At 42.1% G+C, this 27,885-nt stretch overlaps 1 protein-coding gene across 1 annotated transcript in view; it reads right to left on the bottom strand.

The window, feature by feature from the left end:
• Nucleotides 1-27,885, bottom strand: part of CRB1 (crumbs cell polarity complex component 1) — a 218,993-nt gene that overhangs the window by 179,319 nt on the left and 11,789 nt on the right. The window contains 2 exon segments of the mRNA XM_075541873.1: nucleotides 12,060-12,155; nucleotides 12,158-12,634. Of these exon segments, the coding sequence (XP_075397988.1) occupies nucleotides 12,060-12,155; nucleotides 12,158-12,634 (573 nt within the window).

Here is a 27,885-nt window from a genome sequence, read left to right as displayed (position 1 = left end):
TAGAGGATCTCTGAAGGAAATGAAAGGGGCTGTGTAAGCATTCAGAGATGAGCCAGCGATCTTGCAGCATCAACAAGCTAGTGCGAACCCTTCTCTCCCAGCCCTGAGACGCAAAGAGAAGCCCTCTCTAAAAGAGAATGTGGAGCAAGAGACTTTAAGACAAGTGCCAATTTTCCGTGGAAACTGGCGCTTAAAGGTGCATTAGAGAAAAAGAAAGGTATCTATGTATCTACTTGTGTATGAGAAAAGACTGTGGTCCACAAGCGTGGACAATGGAAATCAAGAAGCCACATTTCTCACATAGACTCTATGTCAGTAATACATTATAACATGCTTGCATAATGCTAGACCAGGTGATCCAACTCTGTAGATATATTCTTCAATGAGCTCATCAACATCATTCCAGGTCATCTCAGCCAACTTTCCAGAAGTTACTATAATCTCTTTACTTGTTATAATCACCCACATTTTACTTAGTAATAACGAAAACCAAGCTCACTGGCCAATGCTGACTCATAGTGAGTCCCTGTGGCATTCCGAGACTGCAACTGTTTATGGAAGTAGAAATCCCAGGTTTTCTTCCATGGAGCTGCTGAAGGTTTTGAACTGCTGACTGTGCAGATCCCAGTTCAACCCATAACCACAGCACCACCTGGGCTCCTCCTATATTTTGCCTTAAGCCCTGCCATTTTTTACCTAGGAAATTGATCTAATGAACCATGACTGAATGTCTGTTCCTTTGTAACCAAATACTAATAACCTCTCACTTCCAGCTTCCATTTACGAGCGCTTTATTTATTAAATAAACCTAGGTTGTTGTTGTCTGCTAAAGCGTTTGAGGTAGTTCCCCCTTGCCTTTAGATAAAACACAATTTTCTCATAATGTCTTAGAAGCTTCTTAAACTACCAGACTCTATTTTTTTACCAGCCAGATGGAAGATCTTACAGCTGCATTGTCTCTCATCTTTCAAGCCATACACCTCTGCTCCCCACTCATCAGCCCCTACCTCCCAAAGTAACTACAGTTACTTCTCATGGGCTGAGTTCAAGTTCACATGTTCCTGGAAATTACATGTTACTAAATATAACTGTCCTAGATGACCATTTACTGGGTTCTCATAAATTCCTGTAATACAAAAGATGCATTGCATTGTTCTACAATTGCTTATTTGTCCATTTCCCCAGTACAACGATGAGCTCTTTGAGATCAGAGTCTTCTGCCTTTAACATCTTAGCAATGGATGTTTTTGTTTTGCATTTGGACCGTAGTGTTGTCAAAGAGTCCTGACTATATGGTGGACTTCCAGAAGAATAAATCAATCTTAGAAGAATTATAAGAATGTTCCTTAGAGGCAAGGATGGTGAGACTTTTGTTTGCTTATTTTTGCCAGGAAAGGCCAATAGCTAGAGCAATGCTATCATGGTTGGTAAAATAGATGGCCATCAAAAATGAGGTATGCCTTCAGTGAGACAGCCTGATGCAATACCAAAACCAGAAACTCAAACACCCCAGTTATCTTGAAGGTGGCGCAGGATCAGGCGATGCTTCCTTCTGTTATAATGCAGGGTTGCCATGAGTCAGAGCTGACTAAATGGTAATTAACCACCACTGCTATACTGAACACACTTTGTTATATAGGAAATGCTCAATAGCTCTCAAATGAATGAATGGATGATCAAGTCAGAGCCCAGGAACTAATCTATCATTTCTTAATGAAGAACCAAGATACTGATTTGCTTCCTCAAGCCTGGGTCCTCTCTAAGCCAAAATCCATCAAGTCAAATGTATGACTTTGGCAAATCCTTAGAAAATGGCATTGTTTCTGAGTGATTGTGTTCTGGGCTTTTGGACTGACATTTGGAGATTTTTCACCTCAGTACACAGTTGTCTTCAGATGGAGATGGATGTTAACATTCTGTGCTACAAAGGCATGTATATCGTGTGCTATCTGCCCGGAGCAGGTTCTTGTTCTCAGCAACTCTGTCCTCATCACTCAGTAAGGTGAGGGAAGGCTGCCCAGGGCCTGCAACACAGCCTCACGAAGCCACCCTGAGCACTTCGCTCACTAGCTATAGAGCCCATGCTTCGGAAACAATTGATTGAATAAGTCTTAGACTAAAGAGGCCTGGTGGCATATGGGTCAGCAGTTGAAAGCCACCAGTTACTCTGTGGGAGAAAAATAAGGGTGTCAGGTCTCAAAAAACCTGTCCTGTATGGTCACTCTGAATTGGACTTGCCTTAATGATAATCGGTAGTATTAGCCTAGCATTCTAAATCGAAGATTCCACCTAATCTATTAAAGAGCCTGGTTAAGTACCCAACACAAGATATGGCAGTTTTATTTCCATAAAGATTCACTGCTTTGGAACCCCTGCGGGCTAGTTCTGTCCTACATAGTTGTCATGAGTCAAAATCGACTTAACAGCAACCTAATATATTTGACATCAGGCCTCGATGCATACCATTGTCCTTGTGACTAAGAACTGTGCATGCACTTTTTGAATTCTTTAAGGAATAATATATGGTACATCAAGTCCAGCCGTTATCACTGCAAATCTAGGGCACACATATCAGTGCAAAGAGATGGAACATCAGGTTTCAGCTACAGCTGGTGATTTACACAGCATGTTCTGCTCCGCTCTGTCAATGTCAGGGTCTTTCCAACATTTTCCGGTAATGAAAAGAGGCGGGATGACTTCCTGCTCTGATTCACAGTGTCAAATGAGCATAATCACCTTTGGCAAGATCCTAGCAAGGATTAAACGGGGACTTTTTTTCATTTTCAGTGAAAACATCTGAGAGGTTTTAGCCAATAAGCTTTCCAATCTGGGTGTGTAGACACACTTTTGTCCAGGACACAGAAAAGTAACAAAATCACTCATTAAAATCATTTCCATAAAGAAGAGTTTACAAATCTAGCATTTTGTCCCTGAAGGACTATTGCCTTGGCTCAATTCTAAGACTCCCTTGAATTCACAACACCTTTGTAACTAGAATGTGCAGGGCAGCCAAGGGTGTCTTAGCATTGAGTCCCATTTAGTTTCGTTTTTCTTTTTTAATGATAATTGAAAGACATTTACTGGTGTGTTGTAAAATAAGTGATTGTGTACAGCTGATGAAATTTGATAATTATTATTCTGCTATTATTTTATTGACCAATTTTATATTTTATTTTTGCACTTTATTATTACATCTGTCATCGTCCTTTCGGTCCCCACAGGTTTGCTTGTGTGGAGAGATTCTTGTTTCAATACTACATATGTTTCCTCGTGGTTTTCTTAATCTTTGTCATATTTCTTCCCCTTTGCGACTCCTGAGTTCAAGAATATTCTTGACACTTGCAGGCCCTTCTCACAGAATAGGCAAGGAAAGTAGAACTAGTTCTAGTGGGACAAATTGTTCCTTTGTCGGCCTTTGGAAGAGACAACTTGTTGTTGTTGGGTGCAATAGAATCATTTTCAACTCATAACAGGCTCTTGTGACACAGTGTCACTGCCCCATTTCATTGCCGAGCCTAAGATCTTTATAAAAGGACCTGGTGGTATGGTGATTGAGTCTATGGCTGCTAAGCAAAAGGTCAATGGTTAAAATCACCTCAAGGTGTCTGTTAGCAACTATATGCTGGACTGCCGCACTACCAGGAATGCTTGGGAAAGAGTATAGATAGAGCGTCTTGATGAAGCCTAAGGTTGGAGTGTGACACATTATACCATAGTAGCCCAAAACTTTTAAGAAACTAGGGAAGGCTAAGACTTTCTTGTATGTGATGAAACTTTATGATTGCAGGTGTCCATTTGAAAAAGAATTCTCCCGCTCTGCAGGTCCATGCAGTACTACATAACCTACTTAAAACTACATACACTAAGCTTCCCCTAAGCTCATCTGTACTACACCAGTCATCTTCCCCTAAGCTCATCTGTATGTCAGCTCTCTGCTCAAACCAAACCCAAATCAAATCTGTTGCCATCAAAGCATTTCCGATGCTGGGGGGTTCGCCTCTGACTTTGTGGCCAGCAGCCTCATGCTTAATGTACAACGTCACCAAGACTCTCCTCCTCCGGCCTACGCCGTCACAAAGAACCTAAGTAGCCCAAGGCCTTGTTTGCATTCTCAAAATTATTTGTCTAGATCAAGAGGCTACATTGTATTCTTCTGTTATGCAGATTTTGGGTGCGGGCGCACGCGTGTATGTTTTTTCTTAATTTACAAAATTTGTAAAAATAGAAGAGGAAGTTCCAAAATCTTCATGGGAAAATCCTATTTTTAATTCCATTTTCCATGAAATTTTAGAAGCTCCCTCATAGGCAGGTTAAAAAGTCAAGGACTCGCTTCAGAATCTCAAAGATGCTCAGGCCCAAAAAGCGACTCCAGCAATTGAGTGCGTTTGAGCTCACAGCAGCACTACGGGACGAAGTGCAACTGCCCCGTGATGCCCAACGTGATAAAGCCTCATAGCAACGGAAAGCCTCACCTTTGCCCCGGGGAGCAGTTGATGCTCTCACCCAGCAGACCGCTTTATACTGTGTTTAGTTTTGCAAATGTCTTGAGTAGATGACTGAGACATTGCTATCTTTGTATTTCATATTGATTAGCTCACTAGTACACATTTCCCGCTTCTATAATTACGCTTTGATCAAAAGAAAGGACTTCCTTAGGTCCTCACCATGAGAATAATCGCAGTTCCGGCATAATTCACAAATGTTAGCATTTCAATACTCTCTCCAAGCCTACGCTTTATGGTATGGCAGGTTCACAATATAGTTCTTGCCTAGCCATACTATAATATTCTAGCTTAAGTTCAAAAAGAGGGCCGAGACTGTAACCTTTGGTTAATTTCTTCCTTGAACTGATTCCGGTAATCTTCTGAAGATAAAAAGAGAGAAAGAGACAGAGAATGATTCAAATATAAGAAAACCGGCACCTATAACAGCATGAATGAACATTGCTTGAACACTATTGCTACTCCGAATGACATTTAGAGATAGGGAGCTAGTAGCAATTAGCCTTTTCACAGTCCCAAACTGTTCATGATGTATCTTTTATCGGTCGGCATCGACTCTATGGCAGTGAGTTTATTTGTTTTTATTACTAACGCAATGTATTCGCGCCACGATCCTGAGAGGGGGGTAATAGGGTAAAATTCCCGATGCTGGAACAGATGAATTGGGGAGTGTAGACAGTTCAGAACTTGGCGCCTAGCAGAAAGGGGGGTGGTATGAAACCACCGCGAGCTGCTTGGAAAGTCAGACAGACCAATCTGCTTCTGAAGGAACAAAGACTTGCAAATCCCAATGTATAGATTCTCTCTCTCTGCACACATGGGTGAGCATGTGTCGGGATTGACTCAAAGGCAATGAAGGACACAAAAAACAATATTAGAATAAGTAAACGAAGCTCAGAACTATTGATATCTATCCAATACGAAACCACCAGAAAACATACAATCTAGACCTGGAATCTCAGTTTGCTGCTTCCAAAATCCAAAGTCTTTCCGTAACACCAGTTCCTTTATAGGACCAAGTATTTTTCATCTCCCCACTCAGATAGCAAAGTAGGTACAACTGGATGACCAGGTAGGTAAGAGGTTGTTTAGTTCTGTGCACACTACTAGTTCAACCCCTGAACCCGCGCCCCGCTGCTTTGTGCTTCCTCAGCCCTCTGCTCACCAAGCGTAGGATTGTAATTTTGTTTACAAGACAGCTCCTTGAATAAACAGGGTAACTTTTCTCTTAGTCATCTTTATGTCTCCAATGTCCAGACAATGTCCAGTGCGTGATAAATATTTCCTCTGTGAATAACGTGTTATTTTGTGTACTCAGTCAACAAACATCTATCAGGAGCCAGACATCTCACTTCTGCGTGAAAACTACTTGAAATGGTTGCAGAGTAGTTCTCAGCAGGTGCTAGAAGAAGTGTTAAATTTACTTTATATGACACTACAAGACAAAGATTTTATAAGGAAGGGCATAGAGACAACAATTTTCCTTTTATAAAATAAAAATGTAACTTGTAAAATTCAGAAATTTCTTCTGATATTATTACACACTATTTGATTTTTAGAACAAAAGATATGTTATGACTATTTTACATAATGCGTGATACTTGAAATATCTTTGTAGGTGCCCAGAGAATCAGTATTGCTAAATGTTCTTTATGCTGATGTCTAAGGTTATTAGGTATTTTGACTAGTTGTTAATAATTATTCATAGTAGATTTATGCAAGTTTAACATATCTTTTACTTTATTATCAGAAACATACTTTTAAAAACTCAATGATAATAAAATATTATTTCTCATGAAACAAGTTTCTATTTTTCCTTATGGACACTTTTTGAAAATTCTAATTTCCACTTAATAGTTTTATTTTCCCTGAATTGTTTCCCATTGCATGACTATTAAATAAGCCATGCAGTTTTTTTCACAGATACCTACAAAATTGATAAAAAGCTTATTGCAAGAAGATGGAAAATCAAGCCTATATTTAAAACTGGAAAATGACTGAAATTCTATTGATGTACTTGATAAATGCCATTTTAAAGACAGCACACGTATTTAGCTACATTGTATTTCATACGCATTAGAATGGACAATGCCTTTTAAAAAAGGCTCTGGAGAGCATGCAATGCAATGAAAGATGTTTGTGATAAGAAACTAAGTGAGTAACTGTTAATGTCACCCAGAGACAGGGCAGGATTCAGTTATCCACATGGAATATACTACATGAGAATAAGGTTGATACAAACTACTAAGGAAGACTATATTGTTGCTTGACCTAGCCTGAATAATTTAGAGATGGTGATCAGGGAGCAGCAGAGAGTAGAAAGTGGAAAACATGTTTATCTTACATTTTAAAGAAAAGATGGATTGAAGAGGTGGATTGCTGCATTGCTGTTCAGATTTAGTAATTCCCTTAGGCTTTCCTCTGAAGATTAAATCTTATAACTGAATTATTGCTTTCATCTCCATGGGACACCTTAATTCTACCCAGTACTCTAGTATTCATTCAGTACAACAAACAGAATAATCTAATTAAACTGTAGTTAATAATGTCAGTCTTCAGCTCAAACCCTCTGAAAGCTGCTCATGTCACTCAGAAGAAGAGCCAAGGTCAATACAAAGACACCCCTCCCCCACCCCCACCCCTGCCACGGAGCCCATGTCTCTGTCTGTCTGGTCTTACCTCTTGCTCACTCCACTCTAATCCCACCAGCGTCACTGCTGCCCCTCAAACACACAAGTCCTGTTCACCTCGAGGCTGTGCACCTCCTGGGCCGCCACCCATTCTGTTCCACAAGCCATCAGCTTGGCTCCCTTCCCCACCCCTTGGGAAATGTATTCATGGGTCACCTCGCAGCAAGGCCTCCTACCCATTCAATTTAAAATTCAATCGCCACTGCTATTCAAAACTGTTAATGTCAAACCTTCAGAGGTTTAACATTAAACCACGTTTCTCCTTTTCATTATCTCCTTTGAATTTGTCTTCCTTATCTCCTTTGAATCTAGCATGATCCAGTTTACTTGTCTATTGTATCATTATTGTCCATTGCTCATTAATTTGGTATATGTAAGTTTCTCTCCCCTAAAATATAAGGTTTTCCATCACCTTTCTCTATTCCTGTATTTACAAAATGAGAGTGCCTAATGCATTGAAAATGCTCAAGATATATCTGTAGAATAAAGTAATGACGGAATAAATCCAATAATTATTTGTTCCTTGCTCATACCATATATACAAAAATAAACCTAACCAACTGCCATGCTTTGAGTCTTTGTGTCAGAGAAGAACTGTGCTCCACATTAACAACTTCTCTCAATAAAAACCAAATTTTCTGTTTTCATTTCATGGACTTTTTTTGAAAGAAGAGTAAAGAATGAAACATGAAAATCGCCATAAATATCTTCAGTGGTGGATCTCAATGTGTAATCTCTGAAGGTTTAACAGTAACAGCACCTGGAAACCTGTGAGAAATGAATATTCTTGGGCTCCTCCACAGACAGACGACACCTGTCATTCTGCACTTTAGCAAGCCCTCCTGGTCAGGCTGATGTGCACTGAAGGTTGCGAGCCATTGATCTGTACAATGATTTCATTACATTGGGAATAGCAGTGCAACTTTCTATGCATTCTTTTGCCACGTTAGAGACTTCAGGTTTTCCATGGATGCCATATGTTGTAATTATGCTGGGCTTGATGAATGGTAAGTGAATCTTCTTCCCAGTGACGTTCACACCTGTCCTTCCCTTTTGCACCCACAGGGCTCCCTCCCAATGCAGGTCCCCAGTCATTGCTTCTCAGGAGGCTCTGCTACGACGCCACCCTCTTTAACACACTCTGCATGTTGCCAACAGCTCGATCCTCACACAAATTGAGGATTGGATGAAACCTAAACTGTCAACCACCTCGAACATTGATGTCATCATGTAACTCTATTCAGTGTTGTTAGATGCTATAAAGTCACTTTTGACTCGTAGTCACCTCGTGTGACAAGGTTCCTACCTTAGGGCCCCTTAGAGTTTTTTAGTCCGTAATCTTAAGGCATCAGATCATCTGACCTTTCTTGGACAGAGATGCTGGCTTGATTCAAACCACCAACCTTTCAGTTAGCAACCAAGTGCTGAACCCTTACCTGCGCAGGTCCCTTAGTTCTCCCAAGTGATGTGAGTTTCCTCGCTGGAACGCCATCACCTGAGGGCCTGAGCTCTAAGCTATGCTGCAGTACCTGTCTGACTGGTGAGGTGAAATGACCAAATAAGGCTCTTCTATCCATAGTCCCTTTTGTGAAAACATTGTAAATTCTAGCTTCTCAACCTGTGGCTATAATCTCATTTTGGAGAGAATTCTCTGGTACTTTAGTGGTCCTGATTAAGGCGGGATACGTTCTGAGCCCTTCTTCCGAGAGGAGTGGACAAAATTCTCCATGAGGATATGGTCTGCTGAAAGACAAAAACCACATCTCCATCAAAGCCATTCCTCTGTGTGTCAGAGAGCCATCTGGGAAGCAGAAAGAGAATTTGCAGGGCGATCAAGGAAGATGAGCCCACAGCGGAGAATGTTTGCAATCTCTCCCTGAAGTGGGGTAGCAGCTGAGACTAGAGGCCGAGGCAGAGTGGCCCCGTGAGACAGAACTGAGGGGCAGAGCTCTGGGACTGAGGGAGAGCAGCGGGCAGGCTTCCTGCTCCAAAGAGGCAGAAGCCAAAGGCGCCTGGGGCTGAACGACTGGGCACCAGAAAGACTTGGTTGCTGGCTGAGGAGGACACTGTGGCATTATTCTTTATTGATCCTGACTTGTGGTAACCTTTTGAGTGCCCTAATAACTTCCCATAATCATGAGTTCTTTAGTGAGTTCCCTAATAAATTTCCCTAATACACCCCCTTAATTGAGAGCCCATTGCAATGAATGATGGACTCCCTCAGCATTGTCGTTGGTGTGCGAACAGACAGGAGAAGGAAGGATAGAGGGTGGAGGCCTGTCCATGGGTAGATATGGAGATAGATTCCCCTTCCTGCTGAAGTCAAATGGAGTCAGCTCCAAACTAACCCGTGCGATTCTTGAAGGGTGGGGTCACCATCACCTCGATGGAGGTCCGTTTAAAACGACAACACTATGCCTTGAAGCCCAGTCATAGAGGACATACAAAATAAGTTGGTTAATAATCTGTCTTTCTTTGGAGCAGAGTCGATGAGCCATGAGTATGTGTTTTCTATTTTTGAAATCCTCACCATAAAATAACTGAATAGTAAATTTCTTCTTGAGAGTTTAGTTTAACCAACAACTCCCACTGAATCCATTCGAACTCCAAAGACCCTATAGGACTGAGTAGAATTGTTCCTCTGGGTTTCTGAGACTGTACCTTTACAGAAACAGACAGACTCATCTTTCTCCTATGGAGCTGCTGATGGGTTTCAACTGTTGACTTTGCAGTTAGCTGCCCATTCTATCTTCCACAGTCCTCCCCCGCCCCTGCGACTTCCTTTTGTTAGCTTAGATCCTATTGTATTGGTTCAATATCTGCTGTCTAAAAGGACAAAAATGAGGACCTGATGCCAGGGGCTTAAGTGGAGAGCAAATGTTTTGAGAATGATGAGGGCAATGAATGTACAGATGTGCTTTACACAATTGATGTATGTATGGATTATGATAAGAGTTGTATGAGCCCCTAATAAAAATATTTTTTAAAAAATCCTTGAAAATAAATTACAATTCAACACACACACACAAAGGGCAAAAAGCATTTGAGAGTACAATACTGAATGTGCTTGAACGTCACATTGACCTTCCCAAGTTTTCTTCCCTCCTGCCCAAAACAAATGCTGACCAGCCCGTTCAGCTCAGCTCTATTGCTTCCTGTAAAACTTTCTGCTTTGGCAGTTTATCTGATTTTAGGTGATCTCTTTCTTGCTGAGGTTTGCCGTGCCTGGCAGATAAAATTTTTCATGGATTTTCTGGAATATATAGCGAAGTTCTTACGTGTAGACATTTCTGTTTCAAAGCTAGAGATGCATCTTACAACTGATAAGCTGATTTAATGGGGTGGGTTTTTTTCTTTCCCCCAAAGATTATTTTTATATCAAGGTCCATTTCACAGAAGAGAGGACATAATATATTTCCTTCAACTCCTCCATTTCATCGTACACCTAATCGCTGTTTCCTTCCTCGTGCAGCTTCCTTTGCCTCAGACTGGAGGCATGTCCTCTTTTATTTTTTTAATGTGAAAAATATACATTAGTCAATCTGGCTAATCTCAAGGAAGTCCCTAAATTATGGAATGATTCATTGCATAAACTTGAACTAAAAAGAGCTGCATGCTGAATTAACAGTCTGGTCATTAAAAAACTTTGGTGCTGTTTATTTTCAACTTAGATGGGAGTTTTTGCTTATGCAAAGCCGATTTTGCTAGTATCTTCTGTGCCTCTCTCTGAGCACGGTTCACGATTCATAGTTCACGATGCCCGTGTAGCTCATGGTGCATCACGCAGCGGAGCCTTCCCTCCATGTGCGGCTGGTGCTCAATTCCCTCCCACCTTGCTGTCCTTTGAAATTTATTACACCTTCTTATTTTGCAGCTTGGTGGAACTCAGGCTGTTTGTGTAGGCCAGGTTCTTTATGGCCACTCTAAATTCAGATGTAGCACACTCCAGCCAGGTTCATGAAAATAGAGCCTCCTGGATCCATCGACAGGTCTAGGCTGAGCCCCAGCCCTTCAGCGGATCCAGGCCAACTTCTAATAGTCTCATCTTTTCCCTTTCCCCCTTGTTCTGTAGGCCTTCCGCTGGGTGCCTTGTGAATTGACCTGCGCTGTCACAACTGGTCACCGTCCGATGACTGAATAAACCACCCTCCCTGTGTGTCTAATTGAGACCACATGCAAGAATAGTTTCCAAATTTAGGTCACATCCTTAATTTCTGTCTCTGGGACCAACCCACACGGGAGCCATCAATTAAATTAGACCACTCTCTGCAGGTGGATTCCATGTACCTCGGTTTCATATCTGGGTGATAATTTCTAATGTGCATTCAGGGTTAAGAATCACAGATGAGCTTATCACAATTCAGGCCATTCTATTAAACAGGTGATCGAAGTTACCTTTCCTCTTTGTATCTGAATGAAGCTGACCCGCTAATAATAAGTAGATCACCAGATCCTCCTTCACAGTCTCTCTTACTTGGCATTCTCGGTGGGAAGAATGGCCAATGTGCTCAGCTGTTAACTGAAAACACAGAGGTTCGAGTCCAGCCCAGACACACCTGGGAAGAATGGCCTGGGATCTATTCCTGAAGGTCGGGCACAGCTCATGAGGTCTGCATGTATCACAGTGGGCTCCACAGCAAGCAGATCATCAGGCCCGCCCATTCTGGCATGAATGCAAGTTTTAAAACATACGGAGTTCTCTGTAAAACCATATCCGTAGACAGACACTGAAAGCCCCGTGGATTTCTGTATAGTGATGACTTGGTTATTTTCATGAACTAGATGAGACAAAAATGTCCCCCCTGCTGTTACCACATTGAGAGGGAAACAAGTGCATCGGCAAGGACTGACATGTCATCACACTTACCAGTATAGTCTTGGGGACAGACACAAGTGTATCTTCCTATCTCATTAAGGCACACAGCCTCGTTCTTGCAGGGATCTGAAACGCATTCATCCACCACAAGTCACAGTGTCTGCCTTGATATCCAGGGACACAGAAGCAGGAATAGCCATTGATTCCATCTTGACACATGGCTCCGTTGTGACAGGGGCTGGAAGCACACTCATCGTAATCCTTCTCACAGAAGCTCCCAGCATACCCAGCAGGGCAGATGCAGACAGAGCCCACAGGGTGGGAACGACAGATGCCTCCATGCTGGCAGACGTTGCTGCCACAGTCACCAATGGCAGTCTCACAGGTTGCCCCGCTGTAGCCAGGGAGACATTTGCACCGGAAGCCCAGCTCTGTGGTGTTGACACAAGAAGCATTCTGCTGACAGGGATTAGAGAAACAGGGCCCATTCAGGCTGCCACAGGCTTTATCCAAATTATTGACTGTGTCTGAGCAGCGGCAATTGTCCTTGGAAAGACCAGTGCATATAGAACTGTTTTGGCAGGAGTTTGAGAGGCAGCTCGCATCATTTGTGTTGCAAAAGGAATCTACCAGGAAAGAAAAGCATAAAAGAGTAAGCTTCGATAGCTGAGGATAAAACGATAGACCTTCATTCCTGCCATCCCTGTTCCATGAACCTGTTAATCCCATACACCCAAGCACATACCCCTGTTAGTCAAAAACATAGCTGGCTTCATTCTAATGATACATTTTAAACTATTCACTCTTTAAAAACAAAGAGTGTTGCTAATAAGAAACAGACACAGGTTGGTGAGTTCTTGTTTTCTCCATATTCCTTTTCTCAGGCACACGGGCATTGAGCAATGGAACACATTGAAACAGGTGTGAAAGCATCCTATCTGTTCGTAAGTGTTTCACTCACATATTCTCATGGAGCGTTTGAGGAAGTGGTGGGAGACGAGTTATTGTATTATATCAGAATATGTTGTCTAAATAGAAGCCATATTTAAGTAATCTTGTCATTTGCTATATCGCAGGTTTAGCAACATCACCATTGTATGCTCTAGAAAAAAACTTAGAAAAAGGAAAAAAATAAAAATTTATAGAATACTTACTCTGAAGGTTTACTTTCTACATCAACCATGTCAGATATTTTACATGTATTATTTTTAATCTTCACAGAGACATGATTTACAGATAGCATTAAATCCCACAGTCAGGGAATACATGTCGCAGAGTTTGTGACTTCACACTGCTCCAAACACTTCCCTTTTCTAAGGATGCATTTAAAGAGATCCATTTAGAATAATAATGTGCAAGGAATCAATAATCCAGCAATCTTTTCCCAAGTCATTAAACATTTGCAAGTGTATAACATTTTCCACAAAGCACACAATATGGTTACAATATGGTCACTGTCTTAATCCTGTGTACCGAGAGACATTATGACGTGACAACTTAGTCATGTCCGCTCACATACGCATTCCTCTGCCACCAGCCCTGTATTTTTACTCGCTTTCTCACACAGCAACGACAGAACGCTCACAAAATGGACAACTTGCTTTTAAGACGAGAAACACAAATCAGCAACTGTCAAAAAAGAATAGCTGGTGCACTGTGGGAAACATGTAATGATCCATCTTCCTCCTCTTTTTAGAAAGGTGTGGTAACGCACAGCACAATGAGAAGATGCTGAGAAGAAGCGACTAGCTGGTCAACACCCAGGGGTGAGGACAGCTTCACAATTATGCTCCACTTAATCTATCTGGCTGCAATAATTCTCTGCGACTGCTTGCCGTGTAGAAAGTCAATGTGTGCTTATGGATTAACCAGAAGGGCTGGGCTGACAGCACCCACCTTGTGTTCCTTATAGAAAAAACAAATTTGTCCTTTTATTTCACATTTGTTTTCAGATATTTCCCATGTAAAGTAATTCCTTTTAAGTATGAGTCAACAAATATTTACTGAGCATTTACGGTGTCGAGCACATGTTAAGAGCTAGGGAGCAAAGGACAATAAAACCAGCCTCCACCACCAGAGCTTGAATCCAGAATAGAGGCCCGAGGCTGAAGCAACAGGTACCTGCAGAAATACTATTGCTGTCCTTGTGTTTGCTGGAGGATTAATTCTGACTTATCTCTAGGAGCACAGGGCAACCAGGGCTGCCTCACTGGGATGAAGAAAAGATAGGATCAGAAGAAGAGACGACAGAAGCAGGGGAGGCATCATCATTTTCCGTGAGTGCTAAGGATGAGAGGGTGTGGACACGGGTGAGAAGACAGTGAAGAGACAAGTGCAGTTCAATCATTTTGACAACATTTATCAAGCTCCAAGGGTCCAAACTGTGAAAAAATGTGTTAAAATATTGAAAATACTGTCACCCACCCTCAGCACACATTCTGAATGTCTGAGGTGGTTTCTGTTGTTGTTGTTCATGTTGTTGTTACTGCTGTTGATAGTGGTGGTATTGATGGTCCTTCTCTGAGCCCTGAACTAAAGCATTAGTATGGAGAGACAGTAAAGTAAATTAGCATCTATGGTGAAGGCCATTCTGGTGAGATTTAAAAATAGTCTTCTAGCAATAATTAGGTAAATTGGCTTTCTTTGCATCTCCCAAGTGGAACAATTAAGGCTTATAAGGGCTAAGTCATTTGTCTCGGGAACACTGAAATGAGATTTGAACCTCTGGTCTGATTTCAAAACCCATTTCTTTTCTTTTTTTAAAAATTTTTTTAAACCCATTTCTTTTCACTCTCTCATCCTAGACATTGGGATAAGCAAAGCTGTGTGTTAAAAGATGAAATGAAAATTAATTTCAGGTTAGTATTTACATGTTTTGTGACTTAGTTTTTCAGGTGTTCTAATATATTAATTTAAGACTAAATATTTCCCTTTAAGCATACCTTACAAGAAGTGGAACTTCCTTCTTAAACATAGTAGACTTCATGAATTTCAGTTCCCTTCCATGACCCCCTTAAAGACCAAAACCAAATAGCAAACAGCAGGCTTAGGAAAATATGAATGAAAAATGCAAAAGAGCTGCTATACATGGCTAAAATGACACCAATTTGCAACACCAATTGTTGGCACAAATGTGGAGAAAAAGGACATTTCACTTGTGTCCTTTCACTCATTTCTTCCTCGTCATCTTGCTTCAGTGTTATCAATTACATTAGCCTTTCCAAGGAAGGACTCGGTAGTTTCTCAATGATTCTGTTTTGTTCCTTTTATGAGTGCTGTTCAGTAAAAATAGGAGGAAATTATTGATAGACAAAGAAATATGGATCAAGAGTGGTATGGGACACTATCAAGATGAAGAAATTACATGTAACCAGAATTGCAGCATAGAAGGAGAGGAAAATAGACACAGAACTTTTGCAGATTTACTGACAAAAAAATAAGTTCCTTCATCGCATGAACAATGAGATCATTTCCACCCAAGAAGCTCATAAACCCGATACAGCACAGACCCTAAAAGAAAGTCATCAACATACAGCAGCCAGATTAAGTTAAGGGAAAATCTGAGAGCAGCTTACAAAAACCAGGCCGACAGCCTCATCTCATTCCCCGGAGCAGCTAGTGAGTTCAAACCACCAACCTTTGGTTAGCTGCCCAATACTTAACATACTGCACCACCAGGGATCCTTTCAATAACCCTTCCAAATCTAAACTCACCACTGCCATGTAGCCAATTTTGACTCAGACACGTTGGCTGTGCATCTGAAGGTGAGCAAGTCAATATCACCAGAAGCTCCTCTGGAGACAGACTTGACTTTCCTGCTCCCGTAAAGCTTACAGCTTTGGAAACTCACAGGGAAAGTGCTACTCTGTTCCATAGGGTCACATTGAGGCAATAGCCACTAGAGCAATGCAAAGCAAAACAACCATGAGATGCCATCACATCCCTGAAAACGAGAATCCATCTCAAAATAGAAAACAATAGATGTTGGTGAGGTAGTGGGTGATTTGAAAGTTTTATACACTACTGATAGGATTGTATAATTGTACAATCATTGAGGAAAATGGTATGGTGCTTCTTCAAAAAGCTAAAAATAAAAATATTGTATGAGTCAGCAAACCCACGTTTGGTAGTTGGATGATTTAATGTCAATAAGACACCCCTGGCTAGTAGTGGAGCCAAACACATCAATCAAGAGGTGGCTTAATGATACCTTGGTGGTGTAGCCTTTGGTATGACAGTGAAGGATTCTGGGAACTGCCTCTCTCTCTGGGAACTTACCTCCCTGCTTGCTGGGACTCTGCCACCAACCCTAAGAGGTGGTGGTGCCCTGGCATGTTTCTACCAACTTTGGATCCACAAGACTGTGCATCCACTGGCCTGGACTCTCCCTGCCTCCTGGTTCGGCCATCCACCTGCAGCTACATGAGTCTGGAGAGGGACTTATGAACTAGCAATGGACTTGAGTTGGACTGGGATGGCATATCTTCTTGATATATAATTAATTTCTGATACAGAAATGAATGCCACTGGGTTTGTTTCTCTAGACAATAGAGCCTTACACACTACTCCTGGTGAAATAAGACCAGTGGCAGGAATACACACATGTAAGCACACTCATTGCAGCATTTCCACAATAGCAAAATGATTGGGGCACAAACAAACCAAGTGTCTATTAATGAATGGGTAGATAAATAAGATGCAGTACATGCATATGATGGAATACTGTAAGATGATAAAGGATAATGATGAATCCATGAACCATCATGTAGCATGAATTAATCGGGATGACATTATACTAAGTGAAATTAGTCAATAACAAATGGACAAATAGTTTATGATTTATAAAATAGGTTTACACACAGAAAGTAAGTCTTTCATGGTTACCAGGAAGGGGCGTGGGAAGGCAGGTAAATCACTTTCTAGATCGCAGGTACATGCTAATCAGTGCTGGTGAGGGAAACGCAGGCAGTCGGCACAATGTGAGTAAGGCAGATACAGGCACTGAGGGCACACAAGAATTAAGGACAATTGCTATGATGCGATAATTCAAGCTCCTTTATATAACAAGAGTAACACAACCAAAAATTACAGATGTGTGACACAGGTAGATTTGTATGCTTCAGGTAGATGTGTTATGTGAGAGTATATGGACACGCAAATAAAGGTATAGTTGTGGGCATCTGTACACACATGTCTATGCACTACATATATTGTCACATATATTCACATAATAGAGCACATTACAGAATCTTTTTAGGTTCATCCAAATACTTTGTGGCACTGAGCTACTCAGCTTGAAGTCTAAGGACCACAATCACAAGGGACTGCTGGGTAATTGGCACAACAAACTTCCTAGAGATTGTGTTCCACATCCTAGTTAATTGCGTGTCCTCTGGAGTTTGAAAGCTTGCACGCACCCATCTAAGGTAGGAGGAGAGAGTCTATATTTCTTGGAAAAATGTATTGAAAAGATAAGAAAACCGTTCCGCACGGTTTTGAAGCAGCTATGTGTAAGGATTGGTCTCTTCTGTCTGGGGCACAGCACCGTAAAGAGAAACACAGATTCAGGAAGCAATTAGTCCACAGGACTAGTGACCCTCAGGGGCCACAGCTTCCTCTGGCTTGAAACCAGAAGAATGAGATGATGCCTGACATTATTGCTGTTTTCGCTGGCTAGCCACACAAGAGCACAAGAGAAGGTTCTGATTAGAATGAAAGACAAACAAGGGAAGGTATTGTTTATATCTCCACAGGGAAAGTGGGACCAGACTTCAACCCAGTGCCGCAAGGTGTGAATGCAATATCCCGGTGTGGAGTAGGGAACCAGTGGAGAGGTCTGGGAGGCTGGCCCCAGCACCAAAAATTAAGTGGAGTCCTGTCCCTCCCCACAAAAGAATTTGTTCCAAAGGACGACATTGACTCTGCAGCTACGGGAGATGGACATATCTGATCAGAGCACACGGGAGCAGATGAAGGGGCAGGAGGAGAGAGTGGCGCACAGCCAGGCCCACGAGGCCGTGAGGATGATGTTCCTGAGTAGGGCAGCCAGTCCACAGAGAGAACAACATGGCTGGCCCCACTATGAGAAATGATGCCAATCAGTGACTAAGGGCGATACAGGGGACAGCACCGGAGACACAGTGTGGGAATTGCACCTGACCTGATTCCACCACACCAAGGCAAAGCACTGGGGGAGTGCAGTGGAACAGCAAGGGAATGGAGTGGCAAGGTCCCCAGGGAATGCTGAAAGTGGACTTTGGGGCCAGGGCGTGGTGCCCCAACAGACTGGACTGGAAAACGCTCCTAAGGGCCAGCAAACGATCCCTGAACTAACTACAAGCTTTTCTCTTGTGAACTGTTTTGTTCTGTTCTTTGTCAGTGGTTTGTTTTTGTTGTTTTGTTGTCTGGTTGTATACTGTTGCTTTGTTTTCCTCTGTCTTGTTTTTGTGCATGTTAGTGTCTCCACAGGTCTGTCTGAATAGGACAGGCTGGATGAACTATCTGGAGGAAAACAACGGGACCGACAGTTCCGGGGGGACTTGGGGTGGGGGGTAGGGGGAGTAAGGAAGTGGTGTTAACAAACACAGGGACAAGGGAAAAACAAGGGACCCCAAATGGTAGAGAGGGGGGAGTGGCAGACCTGGTGGGAAATGATCAAGGGTAAGGTTGCTTAGAGAAGAGGTATACTCTAGCCCAGGTGGCGACGAAGCATGGTAGTAGGGCAGGAGGAAAGTCAAGGGAGATGGAGGAAAGAGCTAGGAGTCAAAGGGCATTTATGGAGGTCTAGACAAAGACATGTACATGCAAATATATATAGGAGGATGGGGAAATAGATCTATGTGTCTATATTTATAGGTTAAGTATTAAGGTGGCAGAAGGACCTTGGGCCTCTACTCAAACACTCCCTCAATGCATGAATACTTTCTTTTATTAAATTGGAACTCTATGATGCTCACTCTCCCGACACAACAGCTGGAGCCAAAGTGGGTGAACAAGTAAATGTGGTGAAGAAAGCTGATGGTGCCCGGCTATCAAAAGAGATAGTGACTGGGGTCTTAAAGGCTTGAAAATAAACAAGCGGCCATCTAGCTCAGAAGCAACAAAGTACACATGGAAGAACACACCAGCCTGGGTGATCGAGTGGTCCCGAAGGGATCAGTTACCAGGCATCAAAGAACAAAAAATCATATCATTGACTGCACATCTCCATGATAGGATCGCTGAAGACAAATGGGTGTATAAGCAAATGTGGTGAAGAAAGCTGATGGTGCCCGGCTATCAAAAGAGATAGTGTCTTGGGTCTTAAAGGCTTGAAGGTGAACAAGCGCCCATCTAGCTCAGAAGCAGAAAAGCCCACATGGAAGAAGCACACTGGCCAGTGCGATCACAAGGTGCCAAGGGACCAGATCATGCAAAAAAAAAAAGATACATAGATACATGTGTGTATGTATATATATGTGTATATATATATATATATATATATATATATATACACACCATATTAAATGAAGGGGGAAGTGCAGAGTGGAGACCCAAGGCCCAAATGTCGGCCAATGGAGATCCCCTCATAGAGGGGTTTAGGAGAGTAGATGGGTTAATTAGAATTCGAGGTAGTACCGATGAAGAACACAGCTTTCCCCCAGATCCTGGATGCTTCCTCCCCCCAATTACCATGATCCGAATACTACCTTGCAGGGCTGGATAGGGCAGAGGCTGTACACTGGTACATATGAGGGCTGGAGGCACAGGGAATCCAGGGTGGATGATACCTTCAGGACCAAGGGTGTGAGGGGTGATGCTGGGAGAGTGGAGTGTGAGTGGGTTGGAAAGGGGGAACTGATTACAAGGATCCACATGTGACCTCTTCCCTGGGAGAGGGACAGCAGAGAAGGGGGGGAAGGGAGACTCCGGATAGGGCAAGATATGACAAAATAATGATGTATAAATTACCAAGGGCACATGAGGGAGGGGGCAAAGGGGAGGGAGGGGAAAAAAAGAGGACCTGATGCAAAGGGCTTAAGTGGAGAGCAAATGCTTTGAGAATGATTGGGGCAGGGAATGTATGGTTGTGCTTTATACAATTGATGTATGTCTATGTATGGATTGTGATAAGAATTGTATGAGTCCCTAATAAAATGTAAAAAAAGAAGACAAACAATAAAACTGAACATCATTAAAAAAACAGCCTTGTGAACTGATAACAGATTGGAGGAACCCCCACGGATATTGCTCGAAGACAGCCTTGACCTTGAGACTGGTGCCACTCCCAGTGGTCACCATTCACTCAAATAATAGGGTGGCCTATAAAATAAACAATACCAACCGGAGGGAATGTGCTGTGTAGGGCACATTCAAACTATTCAAAGTCAAATGAACACACCTGCCCCATAAAGAGGAGCAGGAAAGGCGGGTGGGGACCTGAGTGGTGGAAGAGGAGAAGGCCAGGTGGCAATGGGGCAGAGCCACATGCTGTGCAACCGCAACCAGTGCCTCTGGACTATGTGCTTATTTGCTTATTACTTGTTGAATGGCGGACTGATTTGCTGTGTAAACGTTCGCCATGGGCCTGTGAATTAATACCCTAGAAGTAACAGTCAAGATATCAAGTGACATATTGCTTGGGCAAGACTGTCACACCCCACATTCCCGAATTCCATGATCATTGAGGCAATTCTGACTCATAGTGACTACAAGGGCAGAGTACAACTGATCCAGAGGGTTTTTGGACCTTTCAATTTTGGCCGGAGCAGAAGGTCTCCTATTTCTCTCATAGAGTATCTGGTGGGCTCGAACTTCTGATCTTACAGTGAGCCCCTCAGTGTTGAGCCCACTGTGCCATTGGGGTTGAAATCTGCTGCATCACTTCAATTTAAAGTCTTAAAGAGCAAAATTGTCACTTACAGGAAAGAAAAACATACCCGTGGCCCAAGCAAGGCTATTTCCAATCCCTTTATATGCATATGAAAGTTGGACAATGAATAAGGTATAGTACAGGAGGACTGAGGCATTGAAATTATGGTATTGGCAAAAACAAACAAACAAAAAATCATTGAATATACCATGAACTACCAGAAAAGAGAACAAATCTGTCCTGGAAGAAATACAGCAGAAATTCTCCTTGAAGGAGAATGACTCGATTTACCTTACCCAGTAGACCAGGGCAGTCCCTGGAGAAGGACATTATGTTTGTTAAAGTAAAAGGTCATTAAAAAAAAAAAGGAAAACCTTCAATGAGATGTTTATTTTAAATAATGAATGGAGGGGAAACCCTCAAAATAAAGCATACCACCAATCGCAGATTGTTTAGTGCAGTCGGCTGTAGCATTAGTTGATAATCCTCAGGTCCTGGATTCAGGCCCAAGCAGGTCTGGGAGCATCTCACCCATGGATGCACTCAGAAACCCACAAGGAAAATATACTGCTTGTCAAAGAATAAATTCTGTATTTTAAACACGCAAAGCAAACACATTTGCTACATTATTAAAAAGAAATTAAAAAGGCAACTAAAGACGTAAAAGCAGACAATGTATGGGTCTATGGTATAATACCAGGAAATTAACATTGTTGCTCCAGTTTTGTGTACCTGAAGTTCAAAAATCTTCAGTATATTATACGGAGCCCCTAGGTCAGCTTTACATTAGAACAAGAAAAGCAAATTTATTTATGGATTCATTTTTTAATGAGATTCAGTTGTACATAAAGTCACCTTGGGATCCTGTTGCAACGAAGATTGTGATTCTGTGTATTTGGGGGTGGAAATGTAAATCGTCAGCAGCAGCAGGTTGATCAAAAAGGAAGCGATTTGAAGCCCTGCTTTGTGACAATTGTCCTGGCTTTACTCACAACATAGCCTTTGTCACGATCACCTTCACACGCCACACAGCAGCTTCCAATAGCTGAGAGGGCTTCGTGAAGCCTTTTGTTGTACAAGAGGGCTGAAAAAGGGTCATGTGCTCCTAGTCGGACTCACCTGGGAATTTGACTAAAGGACACAGGTAGGCATGAATCTTATTAGCGAGACACCTACTGTATCTAAAAAATTAGAATTGGGATTTAGTTCCCAGAGAAATTACTGGGGAGCATTTTTTCTTCCAGCTTTTATAGATGAGATTTAGGTACAAGCAGGGCATTTTGCCAGATGTGGAGCTGTTGATATTTTTGACCGATTTATCAGGCTGCTGAATTGTTTCTTTGTAGTAAAGTTTGCCATCTACTGGTTCATGTAAGAAGTTCTAGAAGCTTGAGTTTCAGAATTTTACTTGATTTCTATTACTGATGATGATTGAATTTTCTCTTGGAAAAGGTGATGAATTATCCTCATCTACACAACAGAAAAATGGACCTGCTCGGGAGGAAACAGGAAAGGAGCTATGGCAGCTAGTCAGTGTGGTGTGGCGCCTTGCCTTTCCTGGAGACGTCTCCCAAGGCGCCCTCGGGCTTGAGAAAAGAAGTTTGAGAACTTTGGAGGTGCAAATGGGGTGCGCTGACTGTTGGTCTCAAAGTGGGCAGTGCGAACCCGTCAGGCGGAACCACAAGCGAAAAGCTTACTGCTCCTCTGCGGTTTAGAAGACAGCCAAGGAAACCGATGGGGCTGATCATCTCGGTCACACGGCGGTCCTCGAGTTCACGGCCACAGGTCTGCCCGGGGGACAGCAAACGTTTTCTATAGTTCATACGAGAGAGAAAGGCGGGCTTTCTACTCCCGGTACAGTCGACAGTCTGTCTCTGCATCGACCCAATGGTAGTGAGATTGTTTGTGCGGTTCCTATAATACTTTTAATATTGTATGTTTGATGGTGCTAAAATACATTGTTCAAATATCAAGACACTGAAACTCCAAATAACATTGTATCTATTTGTGTGTGTGGGTGTGCGTGCTCTAATACCGTTTCTTGAAAGCAGTTATTTTGGTCATGCAGTTGAGTTTTAAGAGTCGGATATTTTCCTGGAACAATGAGACATGGCAGGGTGCTTTGAGGGAAGAGCGTTTTAACTTCTCGGGTGCTACTGTAAGCAGTAAGCCTTCCTGTGCCTTGCGCTTCAGTGCACTTATATTTGAAGCCAGTAGCCAAACCAAGCCAACCGCGGTGGCATCAATCCCAGCGCCTAGCGACCCCAGAGGTAGAGCCGACCTACGGAGTTTCCCAGGCGGCAAGCCTTTATACAAGCAGATTGACTGGTGGGTACAAGCTGGCAACGTTCGGTTAGCGGCCCCCTGCTGTACTCACTGTGCTAGCCCGGCCCCTTTCTATCTAAGCAGGCAGGTTATGAACGCTCTGATTTAAAAGTATAGACAACATCGAACACTGCATCGCGTGTCTCTTCTTATTCTCAATCCACTGGTGACCTGCGCATTTACCAACAAGAGGCTTGCCAGAGGGAGGGGGCAGCAGGAGGGAGGCGCGGTCATCCAGCAGGAACAGAACTGAACGAAGCCGGCCACTCAGGCCTCACCTTCCAAATGGAGGAGGGTAGAACCTACGTCGGTGAGCTGGAGTGAGGATTAAACCGCTAAATTTATGTGTCTGGTAGGCACATGACAAATGCTCCAAAAAAGTTAGCTATCGTTGTTATATTTACAGGTGAGTTTTGAGTTCCTAAGAAAAATTCACCAGATTAGTAAAAAGAATAATGATAGAACAATAACTTCTAAAACAGACATAATTTGCTAATACGATTTCACATCGATAATTTTACTTCAGAAAATAAAACACACACAGTATTCTCTTACACTGGGAGCCTAGTCATGGTCTAATTGCACACGCTGAGGACAGCCTTCCTAGAGAGTGGCTGCGTTTGTCTGTGGTCACACAGAGACAGGTATGGAATACAGGGAGGAGAGACTTGGTTTGTTTATTTTGTCCATATTGAAATCTAACAACTTTTGACTCATAGATAAATGTTTGGTCCAAGGCCCTTTAAAAAGGTCACGAGAAAATGAAATTAAAAGATAAGGTAATTTCCCAACAGACTTTGGAAGCCCCCAGGTGTTGAAGTCAAATTTGCACTAAGGGTTTAACTGTTCAAAGGATCTGCTCCATCTTTGTACTCAACTCACTTTTACTTTTGTATAATAAGTGCCCATTACGTCTTCCTTACCTATGTATTTATCATCGAAACTGTAACCCTTTACCTTAAATATATTCCTATGTATAAACTATGTCTATGTAAGTATACACTTGTATGTAAATAAGTGTCGACACTGATCCTTGAGCTTTTGAATGCTTTATTTGTTTTCATTTAATCACCTTTCATCATCGCTGTAGAAAAACAAAACCCCACTTGGGATATGTTAGCAGGCGAGATCAGTTCCAGGAGAGGGAAGCCATACTTGGGAAGACAGAGGCCTGTGTAAACGAGGAAGACCTTCGACAAGACGGACGGACAGTGGCCGCAACAGTGGCTCAAACAGAAGAACCATTGTGAGGATGGGCCAGGAGTGGGTGGTGTTTCCTTCCATTGTACAGACAGTGCCTCTGAGTCCGAACTGCCCTAACAACGTCATCACTACGCGGTTGGGGTTTTTCCCCCATAAGATTTACTTCGTGTAACTCTCTAACCCTGCTTGTATCTTTCTTGTTTTTGTCGTGTGCCATTAAGAGCAACACCTTGTGTAGAGGAACGGCCCCATAGGGTTTTCTAGGCAGGAGTCACGGGGGCAGAGGGGGTTAAGTATTGGCCTGCTAACTGCAAGGTCTGTAGTTTGAAACCACCGGCCACTCCACAGGAGAAAGATGAGGCTTTCTACTTCCGTGAAGAGTTTCATGGAACTCCGAAACTCCCGAGGGCAGTTCTAGTCTAGGCTATAGGGACTTCATGAGTTGGAATCCACATGGTGGCATGGTGATGGCACAGAACTGGGCTTGACTTTAGAGACTCTTTATGGGGCCAGTGATCTTTACTCCCATGGAGCGGTGGGTAGAGTCTCTCCACCAGCCTTGAGGTGAGCAGCCGAGGACAGAATCATTGCACCCCAGGGGCTTTCCCCATCTCTAGACCCCATTCTTAGTGATCTGTACACTAAGAAACAAGTGCATCCCGTCTGTCACAGTTTCAAACCCCCAATTTACATGGTTTCATCCAAATATTTGGTGTGAGTTGAAAAGACCAAGGATAACAGAGTCAGACCAACTAATTTCACTTCACTGTAAATATTTTAAGTTAAAATGTACAGTACTTTTGACAATTCCATAATCAAAAAGTCTAATATGTATTTTTCAAAGTGTGACTGTGAAGAGAAATTATCCTTACAGGATTTTTGTGGTGACTCATGCTTATTTCTAATCATCAATAGGTATACAAAGTGGACCATGTCAGAAGCAGGAGCACAGAATCCCATGATCAGCATGTAAGAAAAACCAGGAGTGAAGTCTATCCGGATCCTAGAATGGAGATGTCCCAGAGGAGCAGTGCTGAGACCATGAGGCAGAGGAACAACTACGGAATGAATAAAGCTGAGTGCCTTTGGACAGGAGGCTGGTTTACAGGTGTGCCCTTGAGGCATTTATCGGGGCTAAAAGAGCTTTGTAACACTTATCCTGATAAGGCAGAGGCCAATGGGTCATGTGGCTGATAGGCTGAGGACCAGGGTGACCGCTCTGCCAACATTCCTGAGAGGAGGCTCTGGGAACAAAGGAATTGTATTATTAACATTGTGGAACCTATTAGTTTACCTAATAAATCCCATAATTGTGAAGGAAAAAAAGAAACTAACAAATTTATCCTCTGTCAGCAGAATGGAAAGAAGGTGAAGAGGATACATGTGGAACATAGTAATAACTTTCATGTCTATTTAGCTAGATGAAATACTTCCCAATGCCCTCCCAATAGTGTACATGCAAAACCAAGCAAGCTTATTGCCTGTGGCTTATATTTTACTGAGTACTTTTCCTAAACTCTTGGGAGATGAGCAGGGATGTGGGGAAGCCATTGCTGGGGTTAGGGAATGAGAATGTGGAAGTGCTGTATAGAGTTGTTCTTTTTTTTATTTGTTTTGTTTGTTTTGAACGTGGAAGCACAGTTTTCGATTATACTTCTATATCATGTCTTTATTTAGCCTCATTTCACCTAAGTAAAAGTGGAAGGAAATAAAGACACTGTGAAATAAGATTTGACATTGTCAGTAACATTGAATACATGGATTCTGATGAAAACATCTTTTCATATAGATGATTCAGTACACAAACTTTGGTAATAAATTGCTTTTAGAATTAAATAGACAAATACCGCTGGAATTGGAACTTCCAGACCTAGAGATTTCAGGTTCTAAAAGAAGAGTATTTTACTGAACTCTCCTACCCTGGCTTTCTGCGAAGAAGGAAGTGTCCTATCAGTGTGGAGGGATAAGGGAGGGCCATGTCTCTATTCAGGATGTTGCCAAGATGGCTTGAATGTGGTAGATAATCAATAAAAAAAAAGATTTTGAGAATGATGATGGCAACAAATGTACAAATGTGCTGGACACAATGGATGGATGGATGGATTATGATAAGAGTTGTAGGAGCACCCAATAAAATGATTTTTTTAAAAAAACTTGTTGACTAATGAGTGAACGAGCAAGAAAACCCGGATATTCATTTAAGCCTTGCTGTGGAGTTCTCTTTCACCTCTTGATAAAATGCAGCAGACCAAAACACTGGGGAAGGCTCTCACTTTGACGTTCATTGTGACAGAAGCCACTCAGAGAACTTAAAAAGCAGATGGGCTCCTGAAGACCCTTCCTTTCCCTTGCATGTATTTAGTCTCTAGAAAACCAGACCTTCACACTCTTACACATAGTTACTTCTCTCCATGTGGTTTTCAATAGTAACTGGAGACCTGGCTCATGAATACAAAGACACACACTTATGGTCAGATAGATAATGGTTTACATGTTGGTTCCACCACTTACCATCTCTGTGACATTGAAAAATTACTTAGTGTCGCATGCTCTAATCTTCGGATGTATGTGGTTTGGGATCCTAGTTTTATGTTCTGGCTCTGCCACTGAAGTGTCCCATAAGTTCTGTCAAAGTACCGAAATGCTCTGTGACTCAGTTTCTATTTCTGGATAAATGACACCTAGCCCATAGAATTCATGAGGAGTTAATGAGTACTGTGAATAAAATATCTAAAAGGGCTTGCAATGAAGTGTCCACGATCAGCCAACACTATCACCAACATCATCATTATCATCATGAGAAGAATAAAGGTAATATACATTATAAAATTCCTTGTAAAAATCACTCCCTTAGCAGTTGCCCAATACTGCTTAGGAGCCCCAGTGGCTCAGTGCTTAAAGACTTGGCCAGTTAACAGAAAGATTTGTGGGAAAATGGAATTGAAAAATAATGGCATTTTCCACTCACTTTTTGAAATTGCCTCACATACTCTAATGTTGAAAGGCTTAAAAATGACCCCTTTTTCTTAAGGAATAGACTTGTGTTATACAAGTTCCTTTAACTTTAGGAAACCGGGCTAATGTTTCCTAACATCCAAAGCTAAGGATGTTCTCAAAATAAAAGTAGTTCTTACACTCCCATAAAGTGAGGGATTATTTCTTAACTATTTAACAACCAAACAGATTCAAATTTAACATCAAACATTGAGCCATTCTATAGAATAATTTGGCTATACAGTGCCTTTTTTTTTCTAAAAAAGGAACCCAAAAATTTTGATATTTTGCATCAGCTCTGACCAAAGCATTAAATAAGTACAAGTGTAATTCTCAAAACATTGCTACAAAATCATATAAATCTTCATCATGCAAATTTTTCAAAAGGTAAAGCAATTGTTTCTAAATATATTCTCCAAAAAGGGTTGTCGTCTCAGAAACCCACAGGGACAGTTCTACCCTGACCTACAGGGTCACTATGATTCGGAATCAACTTGATGGCC

This window comes from Tenrec ecaudatus, chromosome 1 (genome assembly GCF_050624435.1).
Source record: "Tenrec ecaudatus isolate mTenEca1 chromosome 1, mTenEca1.hap1, whole genome shotgun sequence".
In the NCBI taxonomy this organism is placed as follows: Eukaryota; Metazoa; Chordata; class Mammalia; order Afrosoricida; family Tenrecidae; genus Tenrec; species Tenrec ecaudatus.
The sequence above is the reverse complement of the archived record's forward strand: the minus strand, read 5'-3'. Positions and strand labels throughout refer to the sequence as shown.